The following is a 16,773-nucleotide window of genomic DNA, read 5'->3' on the forward strand; positions in this document are numbered from 1 at the left end:
ACCGCGCCACCGCGCTGGGTGTTTGTTTCCACTTGCTGATCTACTCTCTCTCTTTCTCTGCCAAACACACACACACACATTCACACACACACACACACACACACACACACACACACACACACACAAACACACATTGTTTTACGCGTGAAGTTCCCTGGTCATACTACTCTCTTTTGAATTGCCCCCAATTTCATTAGGAAAAATGAACTTTAGGAACCGTTAGATGGGTTTTGGTAAAGAATAAACAATAAAGCTATACACTTCCTCCATGTTTCTCCTTAATTATGACACATTACGTAACCAGTCGCCTTGCTATTATAACCATTGAATGAAATAGTTACGTAGAACTTGCTAGCCTTTACTTTCTAGTTCTGTATCCCGCAGAATAGATAATTTTAGCTTAGAAGAAGTTGGTTGTCTGAAATCAAAATAGTTGTTCTTTATCCATCGTGTATGCAAAAAACTTGGTTGTTCCTAGCGATTCCTACTGTTATGTAGGTAGAACAAAAATATCAATGTATTGTAGTTTTAAAGCCATTTGATGCATTAATCCGAAATAAATACCACTACAAAGATAGCTAAAACATCACATTTAGCGTTCACACCGAAGTTGTTGGGAACAAGAGCGAACAGCGCTCGGTGGATGTCTATATTACAGCAAAGAAAATGTAGGCGGCAACTTTCACATTATATTTGATAACGCAAAACCTCTTCCGTTCCGAATATATAATCGTTAAGTGCTAGTTGTACGTTCTCGCTCTCGTATTTTTTTACCTAGCGCAAGAACCACAGGGATATCTTTGGTTGAGCCAACTCTCGTGGAAGTGACTTCTAAATGTTACTTCTTCATTTACTTCTTCAAGTTCTGTGAACTTGTTCTTATCATTAAGTGTGGCCCAGGAAGCTGTATCTCTTAATTAGACGGATAAACAGAACAGCTGTAGATCAGACAGAGCATCATATAAACTTCTTCTGTAAGAGAGTATTGTTAGGTATTTGACATGGGTAATTTCCTGTGCTAGATGTAATAATTTCATTACGTAAGAACGGTGAAAATATATATTCCTATTGCGATTTCCGACCGACATATAAATGCTGTATTTATTTCAAATTCCTTCTGAGATTTTGAAAGATAGAGTCTGGTATTACATTTTCAATCAGTATATTAGTCATACTAGGTCAGAAGCAACTGCGTATCAAACCCCCATTCGAAAGTCATACACCACTACTAATTTTATTTTATCAGACTGAAATGAGGGGACATATTTCCCGCTGTAACAATTATAAATAACATAGAATGATAATGCCACAATTACTTATCAAATACGCCAGGTGTTAATTCAGTAGAAAGTTGTTTAAAATGGTGACTCACAACGTATAGACTAGAAAGGGCATATGATATTATTAGGTAGAATGACGCTAACTCCCGCTGGAATACAATTTCCCTAACCCGCGTTTGTGTCCTCTCCAACTGACTGAATATTATATTTTCTTTACTTCTTCCAGATCATTTATGTTGAAAGAGATTTAGTGGGCCAGCCGAAGTGGCCGTGCGGTTAAATGCTCTGCAGTCTGGAACCGCAAGACCGCTACGGTCGCAGGTTCGAATCTTGCCTCGGGCATGGATGTTTGTGATGTCATTACGTTAGTTAGGTTTAACTAGTTCTAAGTTCTAGGGGACTAATGACCTCAGCAGTTGAGTCCCATAGTGCTCAGAGCCATTTGAACCATTTTTAGATTTAGAGGACACAATTTTCGATCAATGAAAAAACTGTCAATATTAAGTACAGCTGTTTTACATGACAAGGAAGACGAACCTTATTCAATAATTTTTACCGTAAACCTATCTATGCAATACTGGTAAACTGAATTTCGCTGTACATTGCAAGATTTCCGCGAGAGCATTTCTGGATATGGTCTTCAAGAAAGCTCCAGTAGTCAGTGTACACTACAACACTCAAGAGCCGTATGTGTTTCTCGGCACGTGATTCTAGTTGATTTTTCTGCTAAGGCCTATGCTATAGTTACAAATTGTTTTATAGTTGCTGCAAAAAATGCGTAAATTAGGTTATTTCACGTGGAATTTAAATATGGTGCGCTACTACCAGCGGATATTATTCATACACAGGATGGTCAAAACCACTCTGAAAAGCTTGTAAAGGAGTTGTAGGGCAGGTTGTACTGAGAAATAACTGTTCAAAAAAAAAAAAAAAAAATAATTCGACACGTTGCGCCGTTTCCGAATTAAAGCACTGAAGTCAGCCAATCAGGCCGTTGCACACGCAAATAGAATTATAAGTTCTAGTTTTCTCATAGCATAGATGACAGTGCACGAGACAGCTCAGTGTTTCTCTCGGGTTCGACCATTACATCGTCCCATGCGTAATTTTTGTAAGAGATTACTGTAAGGGATTACTCGGTTTTGGGAAATCAAACGAAGAATACACTTTGCGCATGCAATGGCCTGATTGGCTAACTCCAATGCTAATTAACTTGTAAACGGCGCAACGTGTCGAATTTTTTTCCTAATATTTTTTTTTCAGTACAACCTACCCGGCAATACTTCACGAGGTTTTCACACTGTTTCTGATCAGCTTGTATATCACCCCACGACTCTCCAATGGTGACCAAACCCTGCAAATGGAGACAGTCTTCATTCTGTGATGCTATGTTAGTACAACAACATGCATGCATGCATACATGTATATGCCTGCTTCCATCCATTGCCTAAAAGCATTGTTGTATTGAATTTTGTTAGTTGTAAGCTTCCCTGAAGTTTCCAAAGATATATTTTCTTCTTTGAGGAAGCGAGGAGAGCAAGTGTTTTAAAGGGAGATGGCTCTGAGACTGATTAAGAAAGCATTTCTTGAGACAATTTTTATGGAAGAAATTATGTAATGCCAACATAACTCTTTATCGCCTAGAAACGTCACTGTGAGTAGAAGTGCGAGATGTAAAACTACAGGGACGAACTAAAGACGTCGAAAATGAGAGTGACATAAAGCGTGTAGATTCGGAGACTCGACAGTCGAATATAGGCAGTGAAGGATAGGTCACGCAACTTGTAACTTAAACATAAAACGAAACTAAAACAGCAACCGAGCAATGAGGCACAGTGATTTTTCCCTGATATCTTTAAATCAGCTCAAATGAATGACGGGATAATTCCTTCTCGACGTCGACGGATGATTTTATCTTCCGTTCGATTCCATTCGAAACACCATAGATTAGCACTTTGCCGACAGAACAGTTACAGAAATCCCACACTGCCACAGTTCTCAGTACTAACAGCGAGAATTTAGTCTGTCAAGTAAATTTCAGGATACAAATGTAAAGTCTGCCAACGTAGTTGCAACATTTCCTTCGAAACTAGAAATTTTAGGTAACTCACTACACCAATAAACCAAGAATCCACAGCGAAGCATAACGCAGGAATATAAATAATATAGCCCCAGAAAAAAATGCAGCTGTATTGTCTACAAAACCTTCACCGCTGTTCCTTTCGAAAATGCTGTTGTGGGGCACATCGTCGCAGCTGATAACATACACACATCGACTGCAGAAACTTTCGGTACGCTGCTCCGTTCCGCAGCTTCGGTGTGAACGCTGACGATATTACAATCAGCCGCCAGAGATGTTGTTACTTTGTTCGCAGATGGCAGGTAGAAAAGAGCTCCAAGGACTATTACTAAACGCCGCCGAGTGACAGCGCCCGTTCCAACACTGCGTAAGGCACTTTTTGTTTTTTGTAGCCAAAAAAGTTCACAATAAACTTAATATTTTTAACTTTTTTTAAAACTGGAATTTTTTAAATTACATGAATCTTATTTTTAAATACTGTTTTCAGGGTTAGGAGTACTTTTTTCCGTAAATTGGAGAAAACTTTTAAGTATTTTTACAACATTTTTTTTGAAGCTACAACGAGACATATTAATAAAAAGAAAACATAATATCTCTAGTGTGGCTCATGATCGCTGCAAGTTACTATAAAGGACACAAAGCACAGTTTTCCATTAAGCAACTGCCACGTTAGAGAGACCGCAGTTTCCCTAGCACTTTGAAGAGAGCACCTGGGTGCAAGATTTCCTTGAGCGATTTCGTTACTCCTCCTGCAATAATGGCCAACTGTCGGAATCTATATGTTAAGTAATAAACAAAACAAATTATGCAAATGAGTGTATCTATCGTAAACACATGGAGTTTACTTGTATCCCATGCGTACCCAAAGTTCATGTTACCTTACGTCCATGAAGCAACTGTCAAATTACCTTAGCAAGAAATTTAGTATTTTACAAACCCACCAAATGTTACTAGATGTAAAATTTACTCTTAGCGCCAGAAAAAGGACAACAAAAGCCAACACAGTATCAAAGTTGATTCAGGCAAGCTGTTCACTTCAAATATCTCGGCAACTGTCTAAGATATCATAATTATTTCACCACGTAGATTAATTGTAAGTAAATGTTTACTAAATGACGTTCCAATAATAGCTACAGCTGCATTAATGACATATAAATCAGTATTAACTGTTTTCCACATGGATCTATAATAATTTATGCTGCTAATACTGCAGTATTTCAAACAGGTGAATTAAAGCACATTTCACTCTCCCAAACCCAGTAACCAATTTCGAAGAAATGGCAATATTTGGATGTCAGGGCTAACCCATTTCACCAGCTGTCAACCAGCTAGGCCACAATATTAACACTTTCTATTCGGTTTCTTTCTTGTCTGTCTGTTCAGTATAAATTTTGCAGTTGATTTTAAGCTATCTTCTTACTCAGCTTGAGACTTGAAATTTTTGACACTGACAATACAATACTGCAGGGATAAGGACCACCTACTTGCAATAGAGAAGGGGCTGGGGCTGAAAATTGGGTGATAGAGAAGTGTGAGTCCGCCCACTTCTTGTCCAACTGCAGTTCCTGCAAGATGGCTGTGCTTAGCAGATTGCGTCACAGGGGCAATATGTATAAATCAGTTGCTGCAGAAGTCCGACTGCTTAACTGGGTGGAAACGTGCTCGTCTTACGTAAAAGCGGGCCCGGGTTCGACTCCCGGCCGTGCTGGAGATTTTCTCCACTCGTGGACTGGGTGTTGTGTTGTCTTCATCCTCATCAATGTGACGCCGACTGAAATAAGATCTGCACTTGACGGCCGAACTACCCCGGGTTGGGCCTCCCGGGCAACGATGCCATACGTTCATTTCAATTTTTTTTTTTTTTTTTTACCTGCTGCAGAAAGAGGGGCCACAACGCATTCAATTTGTAGGTAGACCTCTGTAGCGTTTGAAGCAATTTCTATCAAACTGGCGACACATATGAACTGCAAGCCGGAAAAAAGTTACTGTGACAATAAAACGCCCAACACCCCGAGGGTGAAAAGGGATGAAATAAAAACGTAACACAGAATGCCTTGAGCGATTTCAATCGGATTTAATGTATACATGAATCATTTTAGTATGATTTTATTAAGTAACTCTCTTGTCTGTTTGTCCTTTCGGTACAAATTTTGCAACTGGTTTTAAATTAACTTCCTAGTGAGCTAGAGATCAAACCTTCAACATAGCTCAGAACCGGATGACAATGCAATATTAACACGCTTTCTCATCTTGTGTGTGGCGATGTGTACTTGTGTGTCACTGCTATTTCCCCGTTTTTCTGTTTAAGTCGTGAGTGGTTTGTGGGAAGAACGGCTGCCTGTAATCCTCCGTGTTAGCTCGAATCTCTCTAATATTTACCTTCTCGGTCTTTTCACGAGACATACAAATGAAGAGGCAATACTCTAGTTGAATTAGGTGAAGAGAAAGTGAAATAAACCTTAAATTTACCGCATATCTCTCCTGTTGAAAATAATTATTTAAATAAAAATAAATTTTAATGTACCACGGTTTTATATTGGTCTAAAAAGTGTAAGATATTTCTCCCAACCCCACACAGTGACTTAACAACAAACAGGTATTTCTAAAAATTTCTGATTGTGAATTTTTAATAGATGTGAAAGCATTAGTAAGATTTGTAACGAAAAACGTGGGACGCATGCAAAAGATAATTGATGAATGAATAATTCAGCTCCTAACTATTAACTATTGCATGCATCCCACACTTTTCGTTATATGTTTTACAAATTTTTTCACAGCTATTAAAAATTCACAATTTGGCTAGGAGAAAATTTTTACACTTTTTAGAGGTTGGGAATTTGTATGCGGCGACGAGAAATCACTTTATACTTTTTAATACGATATAAAAAGGTATTATATTAAAATTTTATTTTTATTTAAATAATTATTATGTATATGCTGAGGTGCCTGGTTCTGGATTTAGCTAATTAATCTTGTTAACAAGCAGTTTTTGAGACAACACGTCGAGGAAAACGTATTGGGTTTACAAGCAACAAACAGCTGCATATATTTCGACTGAGTGAACGCAAAGAGGGTACTATACTTGCTGAACCCTCAAAAAATAATTCTGGTCTTACAGCAAGCCACTGAATTAACTAAATTCACATGTCGGAATGCGTGCATGGTGGCACAAAGGACAAATGACGAAATTAAGGATGAAGTAGAAAATTACCTCTTCCAAAATTACTTCACCAAAATACTTCTCGCCACAGTTCGCAATTCCGACAGTCGCAGAAATGACGGATAATTGAGCGAGGAATTGAAACTTTGCTTCATTCGGCGTTCCGAGTGTCTGTAAAATAGTGCAAGTCGTTCCAGACAATAAGAAAGTTGCACACAACTACACACCACACCGACGTCCGTTTATTGTACAATTGTAGACGACATTTTCTGCACGCATTGGTGCGTGTTGTTGAGATCGACACAACCTTTCTGCAGCGATCAACATGGTTTCCCCAAGGACTGATCACATAACACCCAGTTTGCTCTGTTTATCCATGAGTACAGAAGGAAGTAGACAGTGGAGCTCAAGTTGATGCCGTGTTTACCGACTTCCAGACGGCCTGCGATACTGTTGCGCACCACCTCCTACTGAGCAATATGAACATACATAAGAAATATCCGAAAAGATGATAAATTAAATGATTCAAATGGCTCTGAGCACTATGGGACTTAACTTCTGAGGTCATCAGTCCCCTAGAACTTTGAACTACTTAAACCTAACTAACCTAAGGACATCACACACATCCATGCCCGAGGCAGGATTCGAACCTGCGACCGTAGCGGATGATAAATTAGATTGAAATCTTCCCAGCCAATACAGATCAATCCGTCATTCTTAAATGTGGCGTCCGGCGTACCATAAGGAAGTATGGTACAATCGTTACGATATGTATAAATGATCTTGTAGGAAACAATTTTAGCTAATTGCGGCTATCCGCAGTTACTTAGGTGATTATTAAGGAGGTGAGACAGCTTCGTAATAGGTTTTGTGGTCAGTCCTACAGCATCACTGGTATGCCAAACAAACTCCAGTGACCTGCGTCACGGAACCAAAATTCTGATACACCACGTACTGATACCCACGTTCCCATACGAGTAAAACATTCTTTTCTTCAACTTACACCAAGCACAAGTGCATCTTGACTCTTTGCCGGCCGCGGTGGTCTCGCGGTTCTAGGCGCGCAGTCCGGAACCGTGCGACTGCTACGGTCGCAGGTTCGAATCCTGCCTCGGGCATGGATGTGTGTGATGTCCTTAGGTTAGTTAGGTTTAAGTAGTTCTAGGTTCTAGGGGACTGATGACCACAGCAGTTGAGTCCCATAGTGCTCAGAACCATTTGAACCACCATCTCGACTCTTTTGCACTGTCAGTACTTCCTCAGTAACGCAAAGGCTTATAACATTGTATGTATCTTCAGCAAGTATAGTGGGTCACTGGAAACATTTCCTCTACACGCGTGTCAAAAAATTCGGTGTACCTCGCATTCACACTGCGACGTAGAAATCCTACATCTAAAGATGATACATGTAGAAAACAGAATGGACTACTCTAACAAGGCACTGAAGATTATAAAGCTCTAAGAACAACGCTAACTAACGTCGCAATGTTTATCGTTAGGGTTCTGATTTATCACATAACTGTTGCATCATTTGTTTCATAATATCATTAAGAGAGTTACATTTCTACCTATGTAGTCCTCCGGAACTGTTTTTTATTTCAAAGGACAATGTAGGTTTGAAATATGGAGTTACCCTACTGTCTTGGTATGTAATTGCTATTCGGGAATAGAGGACGCTATGGAGTATAGATAAGTCCACTGAAGCTCGGTTCCTCAAACAATTTTTAATTTTCATTTGCCGCAGCTATTTACATATACTGCCTTGGCTGTTCCTTCAACGCGGCAAACAGTTTCCTACAAATCATTTTGTGCCTGAAGTCATTTTTTGTCCGAGTTTGTCTCTAATGTGTAATTATGGAAATGCGAGTTTGCCTTGAGCAAGCTTGTTCGTCGCCCAAATATGTTTTGGTGAAATTTCGCAATTGTCAGTGGGTTGATTTATTTTCTGTCCGACAACATGTAAAGAAATTTTGCATAATAATTTGTGCAGTTTTGATATTATGGTATTAATATTTATAAAATTGTTAACAGAAAAATAAACAGAAGAATATTAACAGAAAAAATATATATCTTAGTATCACATACTAGTACCGCATACTGATGTTTACGTGGCTGTCTGAGATTTGCGTACAGCTGATATTTTGTTCTCGTATGTGATACTAAGAATATTTTTTCTTCTTTCTGTTGATACTGTGGAAGATGCAGTGCATTGATGATGTCTGAGTTTCAAAAATTGACGAAAAGTCCAGACAAGAGTCGAAGATACATATGACAACGGAAAGTTGACAGAGACGAGCATTTTTTTCAGCTTCTCGTCAGATGATACATTACGAGTATTTGATAATGCAATGTGTAACAATGGAGTGGTCAGGTGTAAGGATATTAAGACCTAGTTCCTTACTTAAAAACTACTGTTAATTTATCGAAGAATTACTGTGCTTTTGTGGGCTGTTGGATAGTAGCAAATCTTTGGTCAGGTAGAGACTAACAACCTGCCAAAGATAATTACAATTGCTCCGTGTAAGCGCAATGTTGATTTCCTTTGTTTGTCAGACTGCTAATGTAAACTAGGTCCACACATTGAAAAATTGAAACTGAAATAGAGGGCTTGGTAGAAACTACTTAGTTATTTATAAGGTAAATGTGAGTTTACCATTCGATTGTATTACATGGTATGCTACGTACAAATACAAGCTTCATGTGGAAATGCTAGAACGCTTACTCGCAAGGTAAAACTATAGTCGGCGCAGAACGCTCTTCGCAACCTGTCACTAATCGGCACTCTGTAACAGGCGCTTTGTTATCAGTTGAGCGCATAGACCTGTTGTTGCTAGACAGGAATCTGTGTCTGGGCGCACAGTGAACGAGAGGTGGTGTGACTGTTGCAGGAGTCCATCCGAGACTGTGGACATTCCGGACAACTGGAACACACCAGGGTAAGTCGCTCTGCAAGCGCCTATATGTGCCGCATTCTCGGATAACAAATGATTATCAAACACTGAACTATACTTTAATGTTTTGAGGATCACTGTGTCGCACTAATCAAATTTTGTTCGATTCACTGTTCCGACTTAGGAAGAAGTGCCCACTGCCAAGCTGTGTGGATGACAGTAGTAGTCAGAATAATGATTCCGCTACATTCCTGCGAACTTGTCAAACATTCTTTGTGGTGTGAAGACCTGTAGTGTCTTAGCTCCACGATGAGCACCAGAACGCCTCAACACACGTTTCTGGCACCAAAATATTGTGTCTGCAATTCTGATTTAGTTCAGTTCTTTAATTTTTAGAACATTTAATTTGGATAACTAGCGCGTGCTAGACTTATAAATTGGGGTATCCACAGGAGAAGATAAAAGTGAAAGAGTAATCCTTTCTGGAAGAAATATTACAAGCTTTTAAAGTATGACTGAGGCAAAGAGCGTATCTGAAGTAGCTTGACGTAGGCAAACAAAACAAAAAAAATTCTGCAGCTAAAGAGCTATGTGTCAGTTGCTGGAGTGGAGTTGACGAAGAGGTTTCTGTAGGAGTACGCCTGGAGCACAGTTTTATGCGGAATCGAGACGTGGGAAAGCAGGAGATGATGTCACTGCAAGCTCTAGAGACGTGTCATTGCAGAAGGATAACAGTTCTTCAGTGCTGTTTATTTCCTCTAGATAACAGCAGCTTCAGTGAACAATTAGCAGATTCTGTTTACGGTTTATGAAGAAGCTTTTACGTAATTAAAACACGCTTAACTTATTTGAATCATAAGTGACATTGCTATGGAGATATACATTCCTATTATGAACCGAGAGCCTTCTTCCAATTTCCTATCTGTCACTGTAACTCTCCATCCCTCTTCCATTTGCGTTAACGCTTGCAAGCTACCTTTTAAAACGCTACATTTATATCTCCTAATAGCTGCATTTCACACTCTCGTATCAGATTCTATCCACTAAGATTTCTTACAGTCCATGGCGTAGCGAAGAAAGCTCACTTGCAAGTCAATTCTTTATTGATAATAGACGTTTCGAAACGGTATCAATTGGTCCACTGACACTTCGGGTGTACCTTTTGCAACGTGCTTGCCTCCAGTTGCTACTACAAAGACCTGGCAAATTAAAGGTATCGGATTTGCAATGGATTTTTAATGTTAAGTGACTACGTTAAAGCTTAGGGGACGACCACACACCCATCCCATCAACTAAGAAATAGTCGAACTGACCTCTCAGTACCTTACTAAGTGCAGACATGATTGTCCATAATGACGAATTCTGAGAGACAACAACGGAGCTCTTGACATCCCCTTTCGGCTCTCGCAATGATCCCCTCCGGGTGGACCACCCGAAAGAAAAATGGCTTCCCATAGACTCAGATGCCTTAAAGAAAAAAAATGTTGCAACAGAATAACGGTATGAAAATATTAAACAACAGATAATTACAAAGGGGATCATATAACTAACAAAGTGAATAACTGGTCCAATATTAAGCCCATTTTTTCGTTCGAAGTTTTTGATGAGATTTAGCCTCATTTGGGAACTGATATGTATCGGTGGTAACAGGATATGTATCGGTGGTAACAGGTCAATTTGTGCCTGATCGGGACTCGAACCCTGATTTCTCGCCTTACGCGAGCGGTCACCTTAACCGTCCGGGTATCCTAAGAAATCAGGAATCGTGTACATCATCATCATCATCATCATCATTTAAGACTGATTATGCCTTTCAGCGTTCAGTCTGGAGCATAGCCCCCCTTATAAAATTCCTCCATGATCCCCTATTCAGTGCTAACATTGGTGTCTCTTCTGATGTTAAACCTATTACTTCAAAATCATTCTTAACCAAATCCAGGTACCTTCTCCTTGGTCTGCCCCGACTCCTCCTACCCTCTACTGCTGAACCCATGAGTCTCTTGGGTTACCTTGCTTCTCCCATGCGTGTAACATGACCCCACCATCTAAGCCTGTTCGCCCTGACTGCTACATCTATAGAGTTCATTCCCAGTTTTTCTTTGATTTCCTCATTGTGGACACCCTCCTGCCATTGTTCCCATCTACTAGTACCTGCAATCATCCTAGCTACTTTCATATCCGTAACCTCAACCTTATTGATAAGGTAACCTGAATCCACCCAGCTTTCGCTCCCATACAACAAAGTTGGTCGAAAGATTGAACGGTGCACAGATAACTTAGTCTTGGTACTGACTTCCTTCTTGCAGAAGAGAGTAGATCGTAGCTGAGCGCTCACTGCATTAGCCTTGCTACACCTCGCTTCCAGTTCTTTCACTATGTTGCCCTCCTGTGAGAATATGCATCCTAAGTACTTGAAACCGTCCACCTGTTCTAACTTCGTTCCTCCTATTTGGCACTCAATCCGTTTATATTTCTTTCCCACTGACATTACTTTCGTTTTGGAGATGCTAATCTTCATACCATAGTTCTTACATTTCTGATCTAGCTCTGAAATATTACTCTGCAAACTTTCAATCGAATCTGCCATCACAACTAAGTCATCCGCATATGCAAGACTGCTTATTTTGTGTTCACATATCTTAATCTCACCCAGCCAGTCTATTGTTTTCAACATATGATCCATAAATAATACGAACAACAGTGGAGACAGGTTGCAGCCTTGTCTTACCCCTGAAACTACTCTGAATCATGAACTCAGTTTACCGTCAACTCTAACTGCTGCCTGACTATCCATGTCAAGACCTTTAATTGCTTGCAAAAGTTTGCCTCCTATTCCATAATCTCGTAGAACAGACAATAACTTCCTCCTAGGAACCCGGTCATATGCCTTTTCTAGATCTATAAAGCCTAGATACAATTCCCTGTTCCACTCATAACACTTCTCCATTATTTGTCGTAAGCTAAAGATCCGCACTGAAAAACAGAATCGTTCGTCGACGTCACCTTATTGATATTTGTGTATATACGGGAATCAGAGACTGCTAGTGAGGGCTTCATGGGTAGCTGGCGCAGCGTCAGTAGTGACTAACAGGCTGGGAATTTGGGTCGGAAGAGAAGCGTGCTAGGATGGCCGAGAGGGTTAGGCGACAGCTCGCTTAAAGAGGGAAATCCAGTTTCGAGTCGTGGTTCGTCACAAATTTACACCTGTTATCAGTGATACATTTCAATGCCCAAATACAACTATGTCATTAAGACCTTTCAACGATAAGTTATATGGCCGCTGGATCGAACAAGATGTAGACGCCATATAAATACATATAATCGCAATTTATTATAGTATTTTCTGTTACCATGCAATTGAATGTAAGCTAATGACAAAATGTTACTGAAATCGATAAAGCACAGAGAACAATAAAATTAACGTTAACAAACTTTGAACAAATATAAACGAACAACTGAATATCTTGGAAAATTCTGTGTGGGATGGGAGAACGGGAATGGCCATCATCTCACAAGGCATCTATTGAAAGATATGATCACGATGGGTGCTAATTAATGGCTCCAGTTCCGCAAGAAAAATAACATAACTGACCTGATCATGGATGAGCCCTCAGTCACTTAAGAAAAAGTGTAGAATACGTCCACAAACAGTTAATAACGCTCATTTCCCACCCTCTCATGCTGCAAGTTTTTACCATACTGTGCATACTGCACAACGGGAAGTTGCGAGCAATGTGGTCAGCTGCCCACAGTAGCACATCGGTCGCTGGATCTCGTTTCGCCGTCGAGACACCACGACTGTGTTCCACCCAGGCTGAAGGCTCAGACTCCACTGTACTGAACGAGAGTAGACTCATCTCCCTGCCCTCCGCAAAATCAACTTAATTCTCTTTTCCCAATGGAAAGGCTCCACTAAACATTGGTCAAAGATATTATTTTTAACAACTAACTCCCCATCTGGCAAAAGTTTTATAAATTTAAGCATTCTGGTGTCTTCACACGCCTAAAGTTTTTAAACAATTGTCAGTTTCCCAGTCTTCAGTTAAGTCTTTACTGCAGCCAGTATGCTAATTCCCGCACACGATATTCTCAGACAATGGCGTGCTGACTCGCATTGTGTTAGTTTTTTTTTTTTTTTTAAGGGTACCTTATGAAATTTCTCTCCGCTATTTTTAAGAAGTCGCACATCACCCTTACAGAAAGGGGGAAGAATTCCTTCCCACGAGACAACAGAGATTTGTATTTGCGACTGGCCTCCCACTCCACTACCTTCTAGAAAGCTACCAGTCGCAGAACAATATATTCTTCGGAACTGTGCCTTGACCGGATGGGCCTAATCATTAGGAGTGTATATTCCTAACGTGTAGTCCCCTTTGTAGTGACTATACGTTCGAGATATACACTCATGATGAACAGCGGTTCACGACATCTAGTTACTGTATGGGCCCTACGGTAAAAGAGCCAATGACTGGAAGTACAGGGCTATTACAAATGATTGAAGCGATTTCATAAATTCACTGTAGCTCCATTCATTGATATATGGTCACGACACACTACAGATACGTGGAAAAACTCATAAAGTTTTGTTCGGCTGAAGCCGCACTTCAGGTTTCTGCCACCAGAGCGCTCGAGAGCACAGTGAGACAAAATGGCGACAGGAGCCGAGAAAGCGTATATCGTGCTTGAAATGCACTCACATCAGTCAGTCATAACAGTGCAACGACACTTCAGGACGAAGTTCAACAAAGATCCACCAACTGCTAACTCCATTCGGCGATGGTATGCGCAGTTTAAAGCTTCTGGATGCCTCTGTAAGGGGAAATCAACGGGGCGGCCTGCAGTGAGCGAAGAAACGGTTGAACGCGTGCGGGCAAGTTTCACGCATAGTGATGTGAAAGATTCAGTGTTTAAACCTCCTCTACCAAGAAACGTGCCAGAACTGCGAGCTCGCATCAACAATGCTTTCGAACTCATTGATGGGGACATGCTGCACCGAGTATGGGAGGAACTTGATTATCGGCTTGATGTCTGCCGAATCACTAAAGGGGCACATATCGATCATTTGTGAATACCTAAAAAAACTTTTTGAGTTTTTGTATGTGTGTGCAAAGCATTGTGAAAATATCTCAAATAATAAAGTTATTGTAGAGCTGTGAAATCGCTTCAGTCATTTGTAATAACCCTGTACTTGTTTGGTTGGCAGTAGAACCTGAAGATGACGCAAATGTAGCGTCGAAACTAATGGTCTGAATGATAAATACTCGTAGTTTGAAGATACGGCTGCGATGTTCCGTTACCATTACTTTTAAGTGTTATTGTTTCATCTCTCTCTCTCTCTCTCTCTCTCTCTCTCGCTCTCTCTCTCTCTATCTCTCTCCCCCTTTTTTTGAAGCACGTAGTAAGTCTAATATTTACACACACACACACACACACACACACACACGTGTACGTCATGTCCTACCTTGGGTTTCGTTTATTGTTCGCAGGGGTGGACAGCAACAACAACAAGACGGCTGGTGACCGCTCCTCCATCAAAGGCGCAGCTCAGCTGTCAGCCGGCTTACGTTGAGACTGATCTTCAAAGCGGCGTTCGCCGTACCTCCTAACACTGTATGGGATACGGGACAGAAAGCTTCCACGGCGAGCGTACATTTCTCTCCTTTGTTTTGAACTTCGGCGAGTACTTCGCATATCTTCTACATATCTACAACTAATGGGTCCTTGTTATTTGGAGTAATAAGAGTGAAATACCATGTAACTATATATATATATATATATATATATATATATATATATATATATGCCTAACAGAGGCGTATGTAACGTTGCAGATGTTTTGCAATTCGTATTGGTGCAGCTGCCAAGGTTCCTGTTATTTTAGTCCAGCTTATATATACGCTTTATCACTTTCCTGGCCGTATTTACGCTGCTAAAGTAAAACTAATTATTGCGGTGGATTCTCTTTGTGCCTCCATGAAAATTTCTTTCTCCTCCGTAGAAAGACTTTCACATTTATCTCATGAGTCACATAGTCTTAGCAGTAGTTATTTACAACACAAAGTGATGTGTTCTTCGTAGATAGGGGAATTGTTAATGTGTACTTGTTTTGTGTTCTTCGTAGATAGGGGAATTGTTAATGTGTACTTGTTTTTGCTACTCAGTCACATTTTTGTGAGTAAGCATTTTAACAAAAGATTTATCTGACTTCTACATGTATGTTTTTCTCATTTGTAAAAGACATATGTAGATGAACTTCTTATATCTGCTTGTAATTATTGAATTATTGCAGCTACAAAATAAACAGATGCTTAAAAAATTTCTCGGTATTCTGTGATTTTCGCCTTAATATTCTCTTCTCTGTTATTTGCCTTAGCCACAGGATTTAACTTGCATCTCAAAAGGAACCCCTTGAGTGCGAAGTCGCAGAAGGCCAATGATGTTTACGGCGTTCGATGCTCCACATCTTGTATGCCATGCAATCACAATATTGGCTGCTAACAGCGACAGGGGATGGAATTGTAGGAGTGAGTACGGCATGAGGCTACAGAGCATAGTTGAGCTGCTTAGTCGACAAGTAACCCAACAGTCGATAAACAAAGCAAACATAGCATTACATCTACAACAACAGTTACTGAAGTCTACGTTTTATCAGAAAGGAACACAAGGAATATCGCAGAGTGAGAAAGAAATGGCAGATGAAATACTAGCGTTTCTGCAAGATGAGTCAGTGGACTGTGTGATGACGAATACTTTCCACTCTGCGGACATCGTACATCAGGAGTACGATGATGACGATACCTGCTTAACAAGTGAAAATGATACTGAAACAGGTGCTAGCCATGTAGTTCATCGCTCTTGTCAGACAGGGAGCTACAAATCTGGTCTCCAATTAAACGTAGTAAAGGTCAGCCGTCATCCAAGGAATGGGTACTAAATATAACTATGTAACATGGAAGATCATCCGCAGCACAGTATAAAAACAAGTATCAACAGATTTCTAATAAGTCCGCAGCAATGTTCCCATGGCTGTGGTCGAGCGGTTCTAGGCGCTTCAGTCTGGAACCGTGCGATCGCTACGGGCGCAGGTTCGAATTCTGCCTCGGGCATGGATGTGTGTGATGTCCTTAGGTTAGTTAGGTTTAAGTAGTTCTAAGTTCTAGGGGACTGATGACCTCAGAAGTTACGTCCCATAGTGCTCAGAGCCATTTGAACCATTACCGTGTAGTTCATGAGAAAAACTACAGATATTCAAGAGAAGACAAGGCACACTTATTACAAAAACTCGTGTTTGCACGTTTCAAGGATACTCGATACAATGTACAGGATGCGCACATCAGATCTCGCACGACATATATTACAGTG

At 40.3% G+C, this 16,773-nt stretch overlaps 1 protein-coding gene across 1 annotated transcript in view; it reads left to right on the plus strand.

Annotated features, from left to right (window-relative positions):
• The window catches only part of LOC124760798, a 138,455-nt gene extending 122,725 nt beyond the window's left edge, over positions 1–15,730 (plus strand). Inside the window, exons 14-15 of the mRNA XM_047249108.1 lie at positions 9,409–9,456; positions 14,898–15,730. Of these exons, the coding sequence (XP_047105064.1) occupies positions 9,409–9,456; positions 14,898–14,931 (82 nt within the window). The 3' untranslated portion in view covers positions 14,932–15,730. The remainder of the gene's footprint in view (positions 1–9,408; positions 9,457–14,897) is intronic.
• Positions 15,731–16,773: the final 1,043 nt, after the last annotated feature.

The sequence above is a fragment of the Schistocerca piceifrons genome, chromosome 1 (assembly GCF_021461385.2).
Source record: "Schistocerca piceifrons isolate TAMUIC-IGC-003096 chromosome 1, iqSchPice1.1, whole genome shotgun sequence".
NCBI classification, from domain to species: Eukaryota; Metazoa; Arthropoda; class Insecta; order Orthoptera; family Acrididae; genus Schistocerca; species Schistocerca piceifrons.